Genomic DNA, 22859 nt, shown 5'->3' on the forward strand with positions numbered 1-22859 from the left:
TCAATTCATTATTATTTATTGATTTTATTAAATTATATTTTTCAGTATTAAATGGTTAAAAATGTACTTTGAGTGTATTTGTACAGTTTGGATGTGACTTTGCAACAAACAAAACAATCTTAATAAAGTTTATTGTAAGTTGATCTATATTACTTTTTTTCTTTAATATTAAAAAGTATTGTCAAAATAAAAGCATGCGATTTTGTACATACAATAGGAATGAGCTACAACATGGCTGTCAGGCAGAATTCGTACATCTGCCTTAGATGAAGAGGTTGGTAGTAACGCGTTACATTTACTCCGTTTTACATTTACCGTACTTTGGTAACCTTCTGAGGAAAATGTACTTATACCACGCCATACTTTTTACTTTTTCTTAAGTAGATTTGTGAAGAAGAAACGCTACTCTTAATCCACTACTTTGGACTGCAGTTGAGTTGCTACGTTTTTTTCTATCTCTATTTTTACTGGCACCTAGTCTCACCAATCAGACGGAGCAACAATAATCACAAGACTCCATTATACCAATTAGACGTAACAATAAAGATACATCACAACACGAGCTTGCAGTCCAGTCTTATGATCACGTCGATGTTCTAACGTCACGACAAGTGGTGTCCATATAGCGCCGTAAAAAAGGACTTTAGTTTTTATTTGATTCCGATAGACCACGGAAAAGCAGAACGAGTTTTAGTTTCATGGCGGAAAATGTGTTTATCCAATTGAGGACAGTCATTCTCTTGGGACGGGTGATTTTCACTTCTATTTTTTTCAGTCTGAGTTCAATGATTCTGGTATATTTTTGGCCGAATATGGTAATCTAATAGGTTATGGTATAAAAATAATAATAATAACAGTTCATATAGCTGGTAAATGAAGAGTACTTATTGCACATTTACCGTAATTTTCACACTATAAGGCGCACCTGACTATAACCTGCCACCCACCAAATTTGAAACGAAAACAGCATTTGTTCATAGATAAGCAGCACTGGACTATAAGCCGCAGGTGTCCTCACTGTATTATAGGATATTTACACCAAAAGATAACAGGTAACCTTTTATTTGACAGCGGCATCATTTGGTCATAAGACCAAATGAACCACCATGAAGCTTTGAACCAATTGGCTGCAAAGCCTTATTGCTTCAAGAAGCTTCATTAGGCCATCACTGCTCCCTTGGTGCAGACAGTGAACCTCTGCTCCTACCTGCTGTCAACACTGTTGTTATTCAACATGCCTCCTAGCATGCATTGCAACGCTACAGATGTAAATAACAATCAAAAGTCATGTTTTGTGCTAATTATTTTTCAGTTACTGTTCCAGTTGTTTCATTAATTGCTAGTTATGGTATTTGGTAACACTTTATTTGACAATGGCTCCATAAGACGGTCATTAGACAATCATAATTAAGACGACAATGTCATGAGCCTTGATTTCATTTAGTGTTATCCAGCAAATTATCTTCCTTTTGAATGGATGTAAAAGATCCAAGCTTTATGGAGGTAGATTTGTGTCTTTATTATTCAATCAAAAAAAAAGTTGCTTCAATCAAATAAAAAGTTGCTTCAATCAAAATATATATTTTCAATCGAAGAAAACGTCACTTCAATCAAAAAAATGTGTTTGAATGCAAAAATAAATTTGAAACTCCCAAAAATATATTTGAAAACTATATTTCTTTGATTGAAATTTTTTTTTTTTAATTTAAGTCAAGTTTTTTTTGATTGAAACACCATTTTTGATTGAAGTCATGTAATTTTGCGTTGGGACCACATTTTGGCTAGGACATTTGTGTCTTTATTATTCAATCAAAAATTAAGTTGCTTCAAACAAAAAATATATATTTTCAAAAGAAAAATCACTTCAATCAAAAATTTTAAAAATATTCAATCGTAGAAAAAAAGGTTTGAATGTGAAAAAATATTTGAGACTCAGAAATTCGCATTTGAACACTTTATTTTTCATTCAAACTGTTTTCTTTGATTGAAGCAATACTGTTTGTGTTTGAACCATATAAGGGGTAGGACATTTGTGTCAAAATCATTCAATCGCAATAAAAGTTGCTTTAATCAAAAAAATATTTTTAATCAAAGAAAAAAATCATTTGCAAAAATATATATTTTTTGAAAATATTTTTTTTTAATTTGAAATATATATTTTTTTAATTGAAGTGTCACTTTTTTTGAAAAGCAAAAAGTTTTAAACTCTTTTTTTTTTTTCAAAGTGGAAAAAGATTTGAACACACTTTTTTTTTTGAAGTGGGAAAAGTTTTGAAGGCACTTTTTTTCGATTGAATCATTTTGACACAAAGATTCAACTTCAACGCTAGTTCCGGTGTGTTTGAGTGGCAGCTGATTGCGCCAATGGCATAAAAGTATGAAGCAAGAATAATGGCCATTGGCCACCAGGTCTCCATCCAGCCATCGGAGTCTCCTGGAGTCCAATCCGATTATAGGGCACTGGTACGGGGGTGTAACATCGGCATTTCACTGGAGTACCCGCAACGGCACGTTGCCCTGTCGCGGCACACTGGTCGGACCCCGATATCACCCCCCAGGCGCGGTGGCCGGCTGTCGAGTGGACGGTCCGCGAATGACACGACACTCATTCAAAGTTGAAGTGATGGGGCTCCAGGCGTGGACGCCGGCGACTCGCCTGTAGTCCACTCTCTTACTGGGCAGGCTAGTGTCGGGCCACTCGCCGACCACTCTTGTACCGGCGCGTCGCGGACACTCCGGTTGGAACCGATTGCCAACCGTCACGTCAGGGCAGCGGGTGAAGTTCGCCGTGTTGAATCACATTAAGCAGCAGGGCACCGTACTCCGGTGAAATGCCGATGTTACACCCCCGTACCAGTGCCCTATAATCGGATTGGACTCCAGGAGACTCCGATGGCTGGATGGAGACCTGGTGGCCAATGGCCATTATTCTTGCTTCATACTTTTATGCCATTGGCCCAATCAGCCGCCACTCAAACACACCGGAACTAGCGTTGAAGTTGAATCTTTGTGTCAAAAAAAGTGTTCAAATGCGAATTTCTGAGTCTCAAATATTTTTTCACATTAAAACCTTTTTTTCTACGATTGAATATTTTTAAAATTTTTGATTGAAGTGATTTTCTTATTAAAATATATTTTTTTTTGTTTGAAGCGACTTAATTTTTGATTGAATAATAAAGACACAAATGTCCTAGCCAAAATGTGGTCCAATCGCAAAATTACATGACTTCAATCAAAAATGGTGTTTCAATCAAAAAAAAACTTGACTTAAATTAAAAAAAAAAATTCAATCAAAGAAAAATAGTTTTCAAATATATTTTTTTGAGTTTCAATTTTATTTTTGCATTCAAACACATTTTTTTTTTGATTGAAGAGACGTTTTCTTCGATTGAAAATATATATTTTGATTGAAGCAACTTTTTTTTTGATTGAATAATAAAGACACAAATCTACCTCCATAAAGCTGGACATAAATGGAGTTAATGAGAAAATTTGCAAGATGACACTTAATAATATCGTTCATAAGCATTCAATAATGCCCATGATAAGGTTATGTCATATTTATGACTGTCTTATGACAGTCTTATGACCCCGCTGTCAAACAAAGTGTTATCTATTAACCCAAACAAATCAACAAATAAGCCACACTGGACTATAAGCCACATGATTCAAAATGAAGCAAAAAAATTAGCGTCTTATAATCCGAAAATTACGGGATCTACATTGTTACAATGCCCAAAGCGCTTTACATTAGCACACATTTACCCTTTCACGCACACATTCACATACCAATGGTGCGCTGACATGCAAGGCGCTGCCAACCCATTGGGGGCAAATTAGGGCTCAGTGCCATGCCCAAGGGCACTTCGACAGTATGCAGTCTTAGCCGGGCATCGAACCGCTGACGCTTCGGTCCCAGGACAACTCGACCACTGTGCCACGGTTGCGCCATATACTAGTAGATGACCTTATGCTGTGAAAAAAAATATGCTATCGTTTTAAAAATAAATATCAGGAATTACTCAGTACTTGAGCAGTTTTTTCATTGAATACTTTTTTTACTTGTACATGGGTAAATCTTTGGATGACTACTTTTACTTGTGCTTGAATAATATTATTTTGAAGTAACGCTACTCTTACTTGAGTACAATTTTTGGCTACTCAACCCACTTCTTCTTTGATTAAAGAATTGTATGAGACTCATTCTTACCATTTCTTGATCTCCTCCTTTGTCACAGACTACGTCCAAGTAGTAGACATGGGAACTCTGGAACTGCGAATCACAGCTGTGAAACCTGGCGAGGATGGCAAACTGGTAGGAGGGGCACTCCTGGGACTTGAGGGAACTTGGATTGATTTTTGACACTTTCTTGTCCTCTCTTTGGTGACAGTCCGAGCCGAGATTTGAGCTCCGATGCTCTAGCGACGTCATCCATATCAGAACGTGTGCTGACTCTTGTGCTGCCCTCATGAACCTCATCCAGTACATTGCCAGTTATGGGGATTTACTGCCTCCTGGTGAGCCGGAAGCCAAGCAAACCAGCTCTACACAAAAAAATAAGGTTAGCAAGGTAAGTATTTTTTTCCATCAGGAGTCCGATGTGACAGTATTATTATGATTAATTTTTTTTTAATTTCCTCCCTCCACTTTAAAACTGGATTTTTTTTTTGTTTATTAGTTGTTTTTTTTTACACTTTATAGTGTACTCGTGTAACTTAATGGCTGCCATCAACTGCGCATACGTCCAATCCATCTTGACGGGGATAGGATAGCAGGGGTTGTTCACTGCCTGCCTTCCTAATCAAAATGGATTGGACGTCCAACGCCATCAGTAGGACAGAAACATGAGCATTCAGAGACATTCCTCCCAGTTGAAATGAATTGGACTTCTATCGTTGAGAATAGTAAATATTCTTTTTTTTTTTTTTTTAGTTTTTTTAAATACTTTAATAGTAAATTATTTTTAATTTTTAAAAAAAAAAAAGGTAAAACCAGTAAATATTCTTTTTTCTTGATTAATTAAAAAAATATATTTTTGCTATAATTATCTTTATTTAAAGGTAATTTAAAAGAAAAAATGTCATTGTGCTTTTTTTAAATTGCTCATTTATCAACTTCAGAGAGTTATTGGGGACCATAACCGAAATGTATTTGTTTTTATTCATTTAAATTTTGTTTCATTAATTTATACAATATTCATTTTTGTTTTTTTAAATGAGTTTTTCCATAGAAATACCATTAACCTTTTGTCCTAAAACGGAAAACGATCGACACCTTTTATGTGGACATATTTACTGTATTTTCCGTACTATAAGGTGCACCTAGAAACCTTCAGTTTTATATATGGATCAATATTAGTAAAACATGGCATGACATTCCCCATAGCACGGCTTCATCTAGTGCAGTACTTCTCAAATGGTGGGGCGCTCCAGGGGGGCGCAGAGCGATGCCAGGGGGGGCGCGAATGACCTCGGGGAACATGCTTTTTTTTTTTTTTTGCCGTACTAGAATAAAGTGTACTTGCACATCCACTCCGTGGGTGGCAGTGGCGCTCTCATTTTCAAAGTGCGTGCAGTATTTTTGAAGTAAGCAAGAGCACACGGAAGAGACTCATGCAGAGCTGGACTCACGCAGCGACCCACTGTCTTCTTCGGTTCTCACGTGTCAGGCCGAGAAGTGCCGTCTTCGGCTTGGGATCGTCACGACCACCGCCCTCACCTACGGTTCTCCCTCGGCCGCCGAGAATGCGCTTTTTTCGGGCCGTTTGCCTTTGACTTTTAATAGAGTGGGAAATGAGGAAAGACCACTGTTTACTGAGTCTAAAAATGATTATAGCGGAGAAGCCAAATCAGTTAAGACGCCACTTAAAGACATTAGACCTCAATCTCATTGATAAGCCGCTTGATTGTTTTTCAGCGAAAAAGTGCCGAATATTGCCAATTGTCACAATCGTCCCGCTTTGTCAGTGTTATATCAGTAAACCAGTGAGCACTGTGGTGAATCAGCGAAAATAAAAACTTTCCTTCTGTCCAAAGACTTTTCCCCCCCCTTCTATTCAGTTTTGTTTTTTTTTCGGTCAAATTTTTTGGCATGTTGTCCTGAAGAGTAAATGTTTCTCATCAATTTGAATTTGTTATTATTTACTGATTTTATTACATTTTATTTTTCAGTGTCAAATGGTCAAAAATGTACCTTGAGTGTATTTTTACAGTTTGGATGTGACTTTTTTTTCTTTCTTTAACTTCAGGCAAATTGATGCGCGTTAAGTCTTTTCTGTTACAAGCAACACAATGTTAAAAAAGTTATACTTTATTATAAGTTGATCTATGTTACTTTTTTTCTTTAATAGAAAAAGAAGGACTCAATGTTAGTCTGAGGCGTACTTATAATAGTAATATAGACGAATGATACTATTTACAGTGGCGGCAGAGAGTTGGGGGGGGGGGGGGGGCGAAACATTTACGTCTTCCTTGGGGGGGCGTAACAGAAAATAATTGAGAAGCACTGATCTAGTGGATGCATAACTTTTTTGTTTTGATTTTTTTTCCTTTTAACTGTGTTTGTGCAACTCTTTGCTGCTGCCTGTCTTGGCCAGGAGAGATTTTTAGTCTCAATGAGACCTTTACCTGGAAAACAAAGGTTAAATAAATAAAAATACAAAATTTATGCAACCCCAAACAGTTGTACTACTACTGCGCCTTATAATGTGGTGCGGCCTGTATATGAAAACCGTTTTAAAATAGGCCATTCATTGAAGGTGAGCCTTATATTCCGATGCACGTTTTAGTGCAGATAATATGGTACTTTTTTCACATACTGAACAATTGCAAAGGTCTACAGTTCGTAGGCGCTTAGTCTGTGGGTATGTTTGAGCAGGCAGAGTTTCCCAGCCAGCTTGTCGCACACACACCGTTGCTAGCCGAGACGGAGCAGCAGATGTTGCAGGATCTGATGAGCGAAGCAATGGAAGAAACTGACGGGCAGCAGGTTCCTGTGCCACAACAGAATGGTAAACATTTGCTTCACAATGATTCTTCCTGTGTCCTTCTGCACTATTTTATTCCACATGTTGATATTTGATCAGGCGCTCAGGAGAAGAGGACTCCTCATCATGAGCCCCCTCGCTCGGACTTGTTCCTGTTCCCAGATGAGAGTGGGAATTTTGGCCAGGATTCCAGCCCTACTTACCCCATCCTCCACTCACCCCTTATCACTCCTGCCACAAATCTGACACAGGAGACGGACGACTTTTGTATTCTGGAAACTCCTGGTTCCAGAGCAGAGGTCAGCGTTGCCTGTTTTACTATGCCAAACTTTTACATGAGTAGATTTGTGAAGAAGAAACGGTATTCTTACTCCGCTACTTTGGCCTACAATACAGTCGTTACATAATTAGAGTTAATTTTTTCAGAGATGCCGACAGTGTCTACCAGATTCACCATTGAGAGTTTGATTGACTACTTTTACCTGAATAATATTATTTTGACGTAATGCAACTCTTACTTGAGTAAAAGCTTTTGCTACTCTAACCACTCCTGGTCACTTGGGATTGGTAACAGCTCACCCACAACTCTATGAATGATGGCCGTTTCAAACATGCAACAAATTTGTGTTTCAGGATGTTGATCAGGAGCCTATTGTAAAGCTGCTCATCTCTGAACCGGTACAAATCAAATACGACCACTTCAGTCAGCCTCCGGAAGGCGGGAACGCCACTCGCGGAGCCTTAAACTTTCCCGTCCCGGAGGTGCGTTACCTCATCAAGGAGATCTCAGTTGTGTGGCACCTTTATGGCGGCAAAGATTTTGGCAGCGTGACGTTCTCCGCTTCTCCTACCAGAAGCCGAGGGTAAGTTAAGAATGATGTAACAGTTTATCTGACAGTGGGTTCTTGTGATGCCAACTGCCCCTTGAAAAACAGAATTGTCCCGTATTCAGAAACAAAAGTACGCGCCCGTTATTGAGCTTTCAAGGGACGCGTTTTGTCCCATATTATCACGAAACTCGAAAATAGTCGTACAGTGGTATGAAAAAGTATCTGAACCTTTGGGAATTCCTCACAATTCTGCAATTCTTCAAGATCAGATGACATTTGATGGTGATTTTATGCAGAAATGTGAGAAAGTCCAAAAGGTTCAGATACTTTTTTAATACCACTGTATTTGTAGAACGTACGAATACTGTGGTATGGTGCTTTACAACAATATGCAGGAAATCTCATTCCCCGCCTCTCCTGCTTTTTGACCAATGAGCTGACGAAACAATATGAAATTCCACTCATCTCATTAGTTGAGGTACTGTCGCTAACGGAAGACAACATAAGAGTGTGGGAGATTAGAGGTTTGAGTGAAATGCATTTGTTTTCTTCTCCGTGTACTTTATTTTCACTAATTGTATTATATTTTTGTGTTCTATGAATTTACAAAATAATATTAAAGGTTGAGAGTTATCGGGCCGGCTGGCTAGCTCGACCAATAAGGTGTGCCCTATTTTTTCAGGGAGTTGGCAACCCTAGTGGGTTCATAAGACAGTCATAATTATGACATGATGCTGTCATGAGCATTAATGAATGATTATGACAGATGTCATGAAGTGTCATCCGGCAAATAATGTCACTTTTGTTATTCTTATGACAAGTGGTGTCGTGACAACTTGACATATGAATTATGTCACTTTTGATGCAAAGATAACATTTTTTTTCTGTCATGACAACTTGAAATGGTGACAAGTTGACAACCTAGCATCAAAGGTTGTCAACTTGACAAAGCAAAAGCAAAGACAAAATGGCTTGTCATAAGCATGACATAGCAAACATGACATCATGACGGTCATGACACTGTCATGAACTGATTTGACGCTGTATTTACACTTAATGACATCTTAATGAATAGAGGTGTGCAAAATTTCCGATTCTTAGATTATTCGCGATTCGGCCGTGGAAGATTCGAGAACGATTCACAAACATCCAAATTCCGATTATTGAAATATGCCAAGTAAAGCAGAAGTACGACACACTCAGCGCGCCGCGCGGTCTTCAGTACGCAATTAGGGACGGAGCGAGAGTAGCTAAACATCATGCTTCTCATTACCCGGCCCCTCGGGTAACGCCAATGCTCAACTCACAGCTCTAGCTCAACTCATGCCACGAGATAAAAAAAAAAACAACAACATACCTGACTGCTGCCGAAAAGCTGCTACAAGCCACATTATGTTACGGTAGATATCATTTATATAGGACTAGATGCATTATAGCTTCGGTATCGTTACCAGCACATCTACAAAAAACTAGATGCGGGCGTTAGTAACGGCCGCCATCTTAAAGCAGTACACTTCCCTGCAAGGCTGTTGTTGCGAACCTTCCAAGCGAACCTAATTAACTTTTTATCTAAAATACTCCTAAATCGGTAAAATATTGACTTGAATCTATCTTTAAAATAGTTTTAAAACTTTTACATGTTGAAAGTAGACAAAAGAGAAATTATGGAATAACAGGAGCAATTTTAACAACTTTAACGGTTGATTCACAACATTAAATTAATTGAAAGTAGTTTAAAGCTGCTGATATAGAATGGGGACTGGAGTTTTTTTATTTACTGTTATTTTTGTATATTTGTTTACTGCTATATGTTAACTTGATATTGAAATAGTAGTTTGGTTTAGCCTGAGAGGATTTTTGAACAATTTTGGAACTAATGTACAAAACAAATTTAAAAAAAAAAAGGAGTGGGGTGCGTCAATAATCGTTTTATAATCGAATCGGAGCCTCTGAATCGTAATCGTAATCGAATCGTTAGGTGCCCAAAGATTCCCAGCTCTATTGATGAAACGTTCAAATGTTTTCACTTGATTTGAACACTAGGAAAATAGTCATGTCACTGTTTTAAAAGTCAAATGACAATAAAATCTTAATAAAAGCTTTAAATGTTTCCACTTGATTTCAACTCAGAAATCAGACATGATACTGTCATAACCTGATTTGACGCTGTAATTACATATTTGTATGTCAAGTTGCATGACAGAAACGGTGTCAACTTTGCATCTAAAGTGACAAAATTCATAATAGAAGTTGTCATGACAATGACACCAAAAATAACATCATTTGCCAGATGGCACTTCATGACATCTGTCATGAGCATGCTCGTGACAGTGTCTTATGACAGTCTTATAAACCCACTGGCAAATAAATTGTTACCAAGAATGAGATGTACAGTTAAATCTAAAGACAAAAAAAAAGCAAAAGCATTTTTCTTTTTGCAATTCAGGACTACTCCTCAAAGTTCTCCCTCCCAAACTCCAGTTCGCCAGGCCAGAGTTTCAGGACGTACCGGAGGCGGAAAAGGCAGAAACCCTGACGTTCTGATGGAGATCCAACTCAGCAAAGTCAGATTTTTCTTTTCTGTTATCTTTAAACACTGTGCCAGTATACCTACTGTTTTGTTTCTTTTTATCTTCTCAGTTGAGATTTCAACATGAAGTATATCCACTAGACCAGGAGGCGTCAGGATCACCGACAGAGCAACCAGTATCGCGCCAGGTGTTTGCCGTGCAGGACTTGGAAATCCGAGACAGACTGGCGAGCTCCCAGATGAACAAGTTCCTTTACTTGTACTCGAGCAAAGAAATGCCCCGCAAGGCTCATTCTAACATGGTGAGAGACACAGTAGACAGGTATCAACAACTGCAATATTAATGTGATAACTCTGCATTCTGGTGCTTAGTTGACAGTTAAGGCACTCCACACATGTCCAGAATCTGGTCAGGCTCCACAGGAGTGCTGCTTACGTGTTTCTCTGATGCCTCTCCGCCTGAATATTGATCAAGTGAGGATTTTTTTTCTCGTTGAAATGATAAAAATTAGAGTTGTCCGATAATTACTTTTTAACCGATTTCCTAATGTTGTCTAACTCCCAAAATATGTATTTTGTATCCATATCGGTCGATCTCTAGTCTCGACATATGACGACATGCTCAAAATACGATGATTTATGACAGCGTCGCTAGTTCATTTTTCCATTGTCCTGCAAGATGGACGCACGGAGAGTTTCTTGTGAGAGAAATCAACATGGGTCCCAAGAAGGTTAGTGCTGCATAGTGCAGGTGGTGGAAAAAGGTGATGCTTACCATTGGAATTAATAAGGAAATGATCGGAAAATGTGAGCGTGGTGTGCGTGTGAGTGAACTGGCTAGACAACGCGGCTCACTTATTTATTTTTTCATAATTTGTTTTGGATGTGTCTTATTTAGTGCATTTGTTAAATTAGAACATGGCTCACCAGTGGCTACACAGACAATTCGGGGGCAGATGCTCAGAGGGGAAAAAAAGGGCACTTTTTGCAGCGTATGTAACTGCCAGCCCGGCTGCCTCGTTAGAACAATGTGAATTAATAGAAGAAAGAAAAAAACATTGCAGATGTATTACGTAATTACATATTTATCTGTATATTGAAATAAATAGATACAAAAATAAATACAAAACACTTTAATTTTCTTATTCTTTCCTTTTGAGGCATGATTGCTGCTGCAAGTTGTAAATAGAAAAAAAATATATTATTAATTAAATCATTAACAGGGCACACACAATGCACAACTAATTTTATGTTTGACATTTAGCAAATAAATTATGCTTATAGCCTGCCTGAAACCTGAATTGTTGTTATAACATTGTCTCTGTGTGCCCATACATGAACGAGGGATTGTATGTCGAGTTACTACTGTATTTGTAATGCTTTGGTTGCACCCTATTGAGACATGTCCAAAGTCCAGCCCAGGGGCCAAATGCGGCCCGTCGTCAAATCTCATCCAGCCCTCTGCCTCCGTCATAAAATCGATAACGTCTGTCCCGCACTAAGACTTAATCAATTGGTCAGCAGTACCGCTACCAGCATATGAAGTAGCTTACACACCAAATGCTGCTCCTCATTTACCCACTAAAAGGCAGCAGCACTCTAAGCAACATTACCCCGTGTGACCCTTTACTTCCAATTTTCTAAAATGGCGACAATCAAGAAAAAAAGTTGACTGCGATGGCCGACGCTTCAAGGATAGTTGGAAATTGGACTATTTCGTCACTAAAATAAGCAACAACTGTGTCTGCCTCATTTGCAAAGAGACAGTCGCTGTTTTTAAAGAGTTCAATGTGAGGCGAGATTACCAAACAAGACACGCTGACATGTACGACAAGATTACAGGGACGATATGCAGCAAGAAATTGAAGCAACTTGAAGCTATTTTAATTTCATAGCAGCAGTATTTTGTCAAGAGCCCAAGAGTCGAAAGAGAACGCCACAAAGGCTAGTTGCAAGATTGTTGAAATTATTAATTAAAAAAATAATAAAGCAAATGTGACACACAGAATGGCTTGCTAAAATTTGCTTAAATCTATTGTTCTACGTAAAGGACGTCAGCCAAGGTCGGCCCCCTACATTTTTACCACACCAAATCTGGCCCCATTTGCAAAAAGTTTGGACACCCCTGCCTTAGTGGCTCTTTGGGGGTAAACAGTGTAAATGTGATTTAAGGGTGAATTATTTCTTTAATTTTATTAGAAATTTTGGCTCAATTCTATTAAGTTGATTTAAAGAAAACTTCAATTGAAGTCTTATGTTAACAGAAAGTTTATTTTATTTGGAAAAGCTTGAAGTTGTTACATTTATCAATATGAAAACATTCAGTGGGGCATCACAATCAGAGGTGGGTAGAGTAGCCAAAGATTATACTCAAGTAAGCGTAGCGTTACTTCAAAATAATATTACTCAAGTACAAGTAAATGTACATGTACATGTACCATGTACAGGTAAAAAAAAGTATTCAAGGGTAAAAACCACTCAAGTACTGCGTAATTCCTTATAATGTCTTTGACTCACGATTTTTTTGACATACGACGTAAAATTTGACTCGCCATTTGTTTGCGCCGCAGTTTCTTTGTTTTCCTGCAAGACCAGGGGTCTCCAAACTGGTCCTCGAGGGCCGCTATGGGTCCTGGTTTTTGTTCATACCGATCAAGCACAGACGTTTTAACCAATGTGGTTTCTACTAAAACAAGCAGCACCTGACTGCAATCAACTGATAACACTTATAAAACACCGGATTGGTGAAAAGGTGTGGTCTTGTTTTGTTGGAGTGAAATCCTGCACCCACTGCGGCCCTGTGTGGAATAGTTTGGAGACCACTGTGCAAGACGGATGCACAGCGGATTTGCGCGTGAGAGAAATCAACATGGGTGGTGAAAAAAATATAAAGGTGAGGCTTACCATTGCAATGAAGATGGAAATGATAAAAAAAAAAAAAATGAGCGTGGGGCGCGCATCCGTGAACTGGCTCAACAATACGGTCGTAGAGGGTCTATGATATCGGTTGTCCGCCTCCGTTCGCCAGTCTTTATAAGTTGAAGTGACAATTACTATAATTGTAACATCGGCAAAAAAATCGCCAGCTTCGTCAGGTTTTTAATCATTTTTTTCAGTCATTTATTTCAGTACTTGTGCAACACAACATGCCTACTGTCTGCGCAGCTGAACAAGTGAAGTTAAAGTAAAAAGTCCTCCCTCACTCTGACAGCCACGCGGTGTGTTCAGGTACAAAACGCAAGAATACATCTGCCACATTAGAACACGATTCATTACATCATTACAGGTACTATTATTATTATTACTTTTATTATTCAAATTTTTATTCATAATTTATTTGTTTTGCTCTCTGTAATTGCTATTTGCAATAGTACCAGCAGTATTTATTAAGGATTTAGTGCCGGGTTTCGTGCCGTGAAACGAATTAATGGAATTATAATGTATTCTTATGGGAAAATCATGCTCAACATACGGCCATTTCGACTTACAAACAAGGTCCTGGAACGAATTAACTTCGTATGTAGAGGTACCACTGTACAGGCAAGCAATCATAGGACATGCCAATGCAATGACAATTCCCGAGATGCATTTTTGCAGAGTTTTATGTATAATGATTATGATATATAATGACTTTTCTTATTGACTATTTCTTTCTGATGACGCAGTAGTTATATGTGATGAATTTATAATTCATTATTTTTCATTTTGTTTATGCACCGTGAGTGATTAGGGTCTTTCCCTCAGTTCACAAATCCCAAGCGTCTTAGTTTGGAGACATCTAGAGTCACCTTTAAGCACAACTGCTTTGCCAAACTGTAACCAGCCCATGCACCATGGCTGCAGGCTGCTACATTACCTTATAACCCAGCATATAAATTGGCGCTAAACCAGTGCTTCTCAATTATTTTCTGTTACTCCCCCCCCAGGAAGACGTAAATGTTTCACCCCCCCCCCCCAAACTCTGCCGCCACTGTAATTAGTATAATTTTTCTATATTACTATTATAAGTACGCCTCTGCCTCACATTGTATCCTTTTTTTCTATTAGAGAAAATAACAGAGATCAGCTTATAAAGTATAACTTTATTAACATTGTTTTGTTTGTAACAGAAAAGACTTAACGCGCATCAATTTTCCTAAAAAAAAAAAAAAAAAAGTCACATCCAAACTGTAAAAATACACTCAAGGTACATTTTTTACCATTTGATACTGAAACATAAAATCAGTAAATAAGAACAAATTCAAATTGATTAGAAACATTAACTCATGAGGACAATATGCCAAAAAATTTAACCGAGAAAACAAAACTGAATAGAAGAAGAAGAAAAAAAGTGTCTTTGGACAGAAGGACAGTTTTTATTTTCGCTGCTCCCAGTATCACCTCCAGGTTGCAATGATGTGGGGTTATTTTGCACTGAGAATGCTAACAGTGCTCACTGGTTTACTGGTATAACACTGACAAAGCGGGACGATTGTTGGCAATATTCAGCACGTTTTCGCTGAAAAACAACCAAGCGGCTTATCAATGAGATTGGGGTCTAATGTCTTTAAGTGTCGTCTTAATTGATTTGGCTTCCGGCTGTCCACTGTAATCATTTTTAGACACAGTAAACAGTGGTCTTTCCTCGTCTACCACTATATTAAATTACAAAGGCAAACCCCCCGAAAAAAGCGCATTCTCGGTGGCTGAGGGAGAACCGTAGGTGAGGGCGGTCATCGTGACGATCACAAGCCGAAAAGGGCACTTCTCGGGCGGACACGTGAGAACCGCAGAAGACAGTGGGTCGCTGCGTGAGTCGGGCCGGAAAACGGCTTTCGAAAACGGCGCACAACTCCTCTCCACAGCTCTCCAGCTCTTCATGAGTCTCTTCCGTGTGCTCTTGCTTACTTCTAAAATACTGCACGCACTTTGAAAATGAGAGCGCCACTGCCACCCACTGAGTGGATGTGCAAGTACACTTTATTCTTGTAAGGCAAAAAAAAAAAAAAAAAAAGCACGTTCCCTGAGGTCACACGCGCCACCCCTGGCATTGCTCTGCGCCCCCGTGGGGGGGCGCGCCCCACTATTTGAGAAGTACTGTGCTAAACCAATACAGATAAATTCTGATATTATTTTAAATGTTTTATTTGGCCGATATTGTCGGACAACTCTAATACAATAGCAAAATGATCAAAAATTCTAACATGGCAGTCCCATATGTGGTGTCTTTGAAGGATGCACTATTCTTCCTGAAAGACTTCTTCACTAGCCTTTCCACGGAAGTGGAGTTTTTCTCCCCACCCGCTCAAGATGGTAAATAATTAAATCGAGTTCAAACTTGAAAATGGAGCGACTTGACTAAATGGTTTGTTCCCGCTGTAGTAAGTGTATCCGTGAAGAAAGCCTCCGCCCCGGAGATCTCATGCAGCTTCTCAAAGCATGGCGGCACCATCCAGGACCCAGCACCAATCATCTCTGTGCCCGCACAGAGACGTTTAAGTCAAAATGGTTTCTCCGTGTGCGGCCGGGAAGAGGTGGGTGAGAGTGACGCAGCCATTGCTTCCTTTTCAGACCAGCCCATATTCTTTAGGTCAGTGCCGGAGACAATGAATAAATTAAAAAGAATTTTTTTACAAACCCTACTAAATGACACACCTTTTTCTTTTTCCACCACAGGGAGTTCAGATTCACTTCTGAGGTTCCCATTCGATTGGATTATCATGGAAAACATGTCTCACTGGAGCAGGTACAGTACTCTTAAATCATTGGCTGCCATTGACGAGGATAGACGCCCAATTCTTTTGAACTGAGAGTTCATTTGGTGCTTGACTTCAGTTAAGCCCTTCAGTTAAGAGGCAAGGGCGGATCTAGAAAATATTGATGGGGTGGCAGGAACATTTTGAGGGTGCCAAATATTTTATTAAAATAAAATACACCCTCGATTATTTGGACGTGATACGATATTCTGCAACAGTTCCATTCAAGGGCTTTCGATCGATTTAATACAAAATAATGCAGACATTCAACCCAATCAGTTCCAATTTACAAAACCCAGTAAAAGAAAAAATACAAATCGGTTTTGATTGACAATTTAATGAAAGAAAATACATTTAACAAAACGACATATCGAAATTATAATGATTTTGCATTTTGATCAAATTGCATTAAATTGTTCTGAACACCGTTGATTGTTACACCCCTCGTGTCAGCATATGGCAGATGTATATACTGTCCCTGACAAAATTCTTGTCGCTTATCCATTTTGTAGAAACAATTGCTAATAACCTGACTTTTAATTATTCAATTGGTTTCAGAAATGGCTCATATGAAAGCTAAGACCCTCCCAAATGATGTTGAATGTACAAAAATATATTTGTTTCACTGAAAAAAAGATTTATCATTTAATGAAGACATAAAGGTAAAATTTTGGCAAGACAATAGTTTTGTCGCCTACAGAAAGTAGTGTGAAAATTGAACAAAAATTGTACTTCAAATACAAAAATATGTTACATAGCATGAGCGAATGAAGTAGTGGTGCTGTGAGATCCAAATTTAATCCAAATTCAACATCATTTGGGAGGGTCTTAGCTTTAATATGAGCCATTTCTGAAACCAATTGAATAATTAAAAGTCAGGTTATTAGGAATTGTTTCTACAAAATGGATAAGCGACAAGACTTTTGTCAGGGACTGTACACATTGAATCAGTTTGCTAAGAAATTGTATGTATACACTACTGTTCATAAAAGGCACAAGTGACATTTACAAACTAATATAAAGAATATTCGTTCAATTCGATCGTTTTTTATTTTCCATTATTATTATAAGGATACTCACTGACACAAATACTTAATTGTTGGTAGTAAATGTCAAATTGACTGGAGTTTTTTTTTTTTTCCTATCCCCATCAACGGCGCCGACTGGGGTGGCAAGCCTGTCTTTTAGGGTGGCAGTTGCTTCCCCATGCCACCCTGGTCAATCCGCCCCTGACTAAAAGGCACTCAAGCCCTATGGATAATTGATGTTTCATAGTTTGATTTCTACTTGCCCTCCCAATGTAAATGGATTGGTCATCTACTAGCCTTTAAATTCACAGCAGAAGGATGTAAAGAGCCACATGATTGGACGTCTATCATTTTCAATGGCACCGAAAGAGTTAACAAGGCTTTGAGTTGACCCTAACTGTGTTTTTCTTACCAGGGAACCTTTTCAGGGATCATTATCGGCTTGACACAGCTGAACTGTTCAGAGCTCAAACTGAGACAGCTGTGCTATCGACAAGGGTATCTTTATTACTATTACTATTACTAAAAAGTACTACTGTTGCACATAGTAAGAATTGTCCAGAAGCAAAAACTCAAGTGATTTGAAATCTAATGAAGTGATACGTCGATATACAATCTTTTTTCGACATCCGATGTAAATTTGACTCGTCATTTGTCTTGAAATATGACGACATGCTCGAAATATGACAATTTGTGACAGCGTCGTGATTTCATTGTTTTCCCGCCAGACGAAAGCATGTTGAATTTTCTTGTGAGAGAACTCAAAATTGGTCCCAAGAAGGTTAGCGCAAAAAAGTGAAAAAAGGAAAAGGTGATTCTTACCATTATAATTAAGAAGGAAATGATAGAAAATTATGAGCGTCGGTAGCGTGTGAGTGAACTGGCTCGACAATATGGCCGGTGTAGGTACAAAATCCGCTCGGGCTGCCAATAATACCTGACTGCGGCCGACAGCCGCTACAAACAACGCCCACGTTGCTACAAACTACACCCACGTTGCTACAAACTACACCCACATGAGTCTACGGTAGATATCACATCTATATAGAACTAGATGCGAAATGACAGACTTGCTGGCGTTTGTAAACAGCCGTCATCTTAAATCAGTAGACTTTTTAGAAAGGCTCTGTTGTAGTGAACCTTCCTAGCGAGCTTAATTAACATTTTATCTAAAAAAAGTCCTAAATCTGCAAAATCTTGACTTGAAGCTATCTTTAAATGATAAAACAGTTTTAAAACTTTCACATGTCAAAAGTAGACAGAAGGAAAATAATGGAGTAACTGGAGCAATTTTAACAACAAGTTTAGGGTAAAGAATTGGGCTAGGGCCTATTGTCCCAAAAACCCTTTGAATTTCACATAGTACAGTAAACGAATTCTTCGTGCCACCGTACCAACAGCAGCCGTGGTTTGGAGGGGCGTAGCTTGGATGAGGCGTGGTTTGTAGAGTGGCTGCGGCTGCAGTCAGACCCTTCTCCGGGCTGCCCAATCTGCTCGGGGGCCTGCGCCTGCTGACAACATCACAACAACTCTCATGTAGCATTCGGGGAAGGTGGGAAGTCGAACATTTCTGACCTCCGACCAGGGAAAATATAACTGGAATGCCACTTGAACTGGGAGATCCTAGTCAAGAAGTCTGGGGGGGAGTACCACTTCACGAAATGCTTCAATTTGACGTCACTTGAAAAAATGGCGCCCAAGACAACGTATTGATGACACAATATAAATTTTGTTTGAGGCGCCATGTATTTTTTCTCTTACAGTGAATTAATTTAATGAATTAATATTTTTATATTGCCTTTCAGCAAGGATGTAACTAAAGAAGGCACTTACAATGTGTTTTAACCATCTCAATGACGTACCGCACGCATGCTATTTTTAGACCGTGACGTCGCATCGTAAAGCGGAAATAAAGACGAAGTGGGACATTATAGACCCACCCTCGCATAGAAATAACGTAATTTGTGCTACTTTTCTCCGGTAATCTTTCAAAAACGAACATGCCGATCACGCATTGCTTTTTTGGAACTTGTAGAAACGACTCTAGACATTACGACACAAGAAGGATGTTTTCTTCATACGTTTCCGGAAATCAAAAACTCGGGAGGAAAAAATGTGAAGACCGAATCAACTTGGCGGACTTTAACACCAGCTCGGTGAATCCATTCACATTTCATACGCAGTAAACATTTTGTTGGGTTGGCATGGTCTTTCAGAGGAAAAAGAAGTAAGCCATTTTTATATTTTTAACTTATTTTTTTTAGCGTAGCGTTGTGCCGTACTGCTTCTGTCTGACAATGAATGACCTGAAAAGAATTACAATGGTATCTGACTGCCACTGTTACCGTTTCTGTTATATATATATATATTAGGGCTGTCAAAATTATCGCGTTAACGCGCGGTAATTAATTTTTTAAATTAATCACGTTAAAATATTTAACGCAATTACGCACATGTCCCGCTCAGACAGTATTCTGCCTTTTGGTAAGTTTTACAGCAGGCTTTTTGTGCTGTCTAACAGCGAACTCTTGTGGTCACTTTGCGACATGGTTTATTTTTTTTCTTGCCAGTTCAATATGGCTGCACGACGTCTCGGGCTGACGCCTACGTTGTAATGTTGTGCTTATATGATCCTTGGACAAGATTTGTCCGTAAGTATGGTTGTTGTAAAGAATGTACATATTATGTTAGTAAGCGAAATGTTCTATTTTTTGTATGAGACGCTTTTTTTTTTATGTTTAGTGAACCTGTATAGCGTGCTAAGCGTTGTTGCTAATGCAATGGTTGTGTACTTTTTTATGTTGTAGTTTTACGACGGTCTAAAGAGGACAATGGTTTGAGGCTATTTTATTAATAAATCAGATGAAAAAGGGAGAAGTCTGATTTTTAAGGCGTCGTTCACTAGCTGTCTAGCTTTGGAAAAAGTAGACGCTTCGGAGTGAGGACAGCATTGACAGATTTAAATGACAGTAGAGTGAAATGCCCACTACAGTCCTTATGTACCGTATGTTGAATGTACAGTGGGGAGAACAAGTATGTGATACACTACCAATGGGTTTTCCCATTGGCAGTGTATCACATACTTGTTCTCCCCACTGTATATATCCATCTTGTGTCTTATCTTTCCATTCCAACAATTTATTTTACAGAATATATATATAATTTAAAGAAAAATATGGCATATTTTATAGATGGTTTGAATTGCGATTAATTGCGATTAATTACGATTAATTAATTTTTAAGCTGTAATTAACTTGATTAAAATTTTTAATCGTTTGACAGCCCTAATATATATATATAATATAAACTTTAGGAAGGGGGAAGTGTAAATAAATTATAGAATTAAGATTTGTCATCAATGAAAAAATTAAAATTGTTCGTTGGCTGTCACCGAGTAGCATTTGCGATTGCTACACAAAGCTAACTAAATTACCCCCAAGAACGGTAAGAGATGTAGGACAACCAGAGGATATATAAGAAAGACAGGGCTGATGGTAAAGGATAGCTTGTTGAAACAGGAGAATGTCATTGTCAGTCACGTCGATAAAAAAGCTAAGGCCATGCTTAGGTCGGCTCGGTTTTTTTTCTCGTCTTTTTCAGCCTTTGACACTCAAGCCATCTCTTTAACTGAACATTTTTATGTTCTTCCACATCTTTGCCAGTGAATTTGGCACCAGGCACATCATTTTTGAAGAGAATCGGTAGGTTTAGCTCTGTAAACATCTCCTTCGTACACGATTTCCATTCATTTCCTATTAGGGACAAACGGTGGCTTGTCCCTACTTAGCAACATTAGCTAATGTTATGAACATTAATGAGCAGAAGTGACGTGTTGCTTGCGGTACCCCATTGCCATTTTTCCTCCACTTTTTCATCGCTTGTGAAGTTCAAAATGTCCTGAAATGGCCAAAATAACAAATAACCGTCGCTATGAACCGTTTTTGTAGTATAAATTCGCTTAGAACACTTTGAGGTCGCAACTGGGACCATCCGAGTGGGATAATAGGCCCGACTTCCCACATTCCTCAAATGCAGCAAAAGGGTTGGTTTTTCTATTGTGTCAATAATGGACGATTTATAAAGAAAAAATGTCATTATTTAAAGAAAGGAACATACAACATCAGTACTGATGTCAAAAGAAAGCAAAAAAATTAAATAAATAAATAACAAACCAAAAGACATTAAAAGGGTTGAGTCTGACGCAGGATTAAAAGCCAGGGAAGAAAACTGATATTTTTTTAAAACTAGTTTTAGAGATGGATAGTGATGAGCCCTGACATTTAATGTCCTCTAACATGAGAGAGACAGGTGTACGCACATGTTTGCCCTTTTTTTTTAACTTTCACATTTAATTGTTGTCAACTTCATAATCATCTATGTGTGTGATATCACTTTACATACGCATTTTTAAACTGGCACTTTTAAGCGAATGCATTACTACGACTCTGAAGAACAACTGTCACACTTTTAAACAGGCATTTTACAGGAGAGCACGGCTCCGTGCGTGCATTTAGACTCTTCGGCCAATCATATTGCGAGAATAAGGGAACGTCCCTTTTGAGCGCAGGCCCCCGTGCAGATTGTGTACCTACACTGGTCTCCGACGACATCCGTTCGCCAGTCTTTATAACAGGGGTGGGCAAACTATTCCACAAAGGGCCGCAGTGGGTGCGGGTTTCTGTTCCAACCCATCAAGAGGAAACCTTTTCACCAATCTGGCATCTTGCAAGCGCAATCAGTTGATCGCAATCAGGTGTTTCTTGTTTCAGCAGAAACCTCAGTGGTTAAACTCTGTGCTGAATGAGTTGGAACAAAGACCAGGACCCACTACGGCCCTTGAGAACCGGTTTGCCCACCCCTGCTCTATAAGTTACAGTCACAATAAAAAAGCTTTTTTATTTCCAAATTATAATTATTATTGCTATTATTGTAACATCGGCAAGGAAGTCGCCAGCTTTGTTAAGTTTTCAATCTTTTATCACAAAACCTGCGCAACACAACACGATTACTGTCCGCTGTAGCTGACGCCAACAACAACATGAAAATAAGTAAAAACTTCACACTCTGCCGCACCTCTTTCTCTCTCTGTCTCTCGTCCGTCACACGGTGCGTTCAGGAACAGCATGCAAAACAGAACCGCCACATTAGAACCCGATTCGTTACATTATTTTTATATTATTATTTTTCGTATTATTCCGATTTGTATTCATAATTTTTTTGTTTTGCTATGAGTAATTGCTATTTGTAATTGTACCAACAGTATTTATTAAGGATTTAGTGTAGGTTTTTGGGCTGTGGAACAAATTAATCCAATTATAATGTACTCTTATGGGAAAATCCCACTTGACATTAGGGCTTCAGCTATCGATTATTTTAGTAGTCGATTATTCGATGACCTATTTAGTTCGAATAATCGAGTAATCGGATAAGGAACATAAAAAAATTACCTGAGCTGAGCCTCAAACGGTATTAAAAATAAAATAAATGAGGATCTTTGTACAACAAAAGAACAGTTGGCTGTTGCTCATAGTAAAAGTCCGGCTTAAATGCTATAAAATGCTAATGTTTTTTTTTTTTTCAAATGCTCTTAACAAATGGTTCAGACACATATTCCCACAAAAAATGGCTAAATATATTTTTAAACTAAATTACGAATGCAATTAAAAAAACAACAACAACAACATTAGCTCAAACAAAAACTTGTTGGTCTTAAAAGGCTGCAGATGGATTCAGCCATGTGAAATGAGGTA

General features: G+C 38.5%; 1 protein-coding gene across 2 annotated transcripts in view; it reads left to right on the forward strand.

Moving 5' to 3' along the window:
* Positions 1-22859, forward strand: part of atg2b (autophagy related 2B) — a 74419-nt gene that overhangs the window by 45560 nt on the left and 6000 nt on the right. Inside the window, exons 28-39 of one of the 2 annotated variants that reach the window (XM_057858933.1) lie at positions 4239-4315; positions 4392-4562; positions 6878-7010; positions 7086-7285; positions 7620-7849; positions 10263-10380; positions 10457-10648; positions 10719-10820; positions 15560-15638; positions 15708-15915; positions 16002-16071; positions 17525-17607. In XM_057858933.1, coding sequence (XP_057714916.1) covers positions 4239-4315; positions 4392-4562; positions 6878-7010; positions 7086-7285; positions 7620-7849; positions 10263-10380; positions 10457-10648; positions 10719-10820; positions 15560-15638; positions 15708-15915; positions 16002-16071; positions 17525-17607 — 1663 coding nt within the window. Of the gene's footprint in view, positions 1-4238; positions 4316-4391; positions 4572-6877; positions 7011-7085; positions 7286-7619; positions 7850-10262; positions 10381-10456; positions 10649-10718; positions 10821-15559; positions 15639-15707; positions 15916-16001; positions 16072-17524; positions 17608-22859 lie in introns of both variants that reach the window. The other variant, XM_057858931.1, reaches the window with a different exon arrangement.

The sequence above is a fragment of the Corythoichthys intestinalis genome, chromosome 15, assembly GCF_030265065.1.
Source record: "Corythoichthys intestinalis isolate RoL2023-P3 chromosome 15, ASM3026506v1, whole genome shotgun sequence".
In the NCBI taxonomy this organism is placed as follows: Eukaryota; Metazoa; Chordata; class Actinopteri; order Syngnathiformes; family Syngnathidae; genus Corythoichthys; species Corythoichthys intestinalis.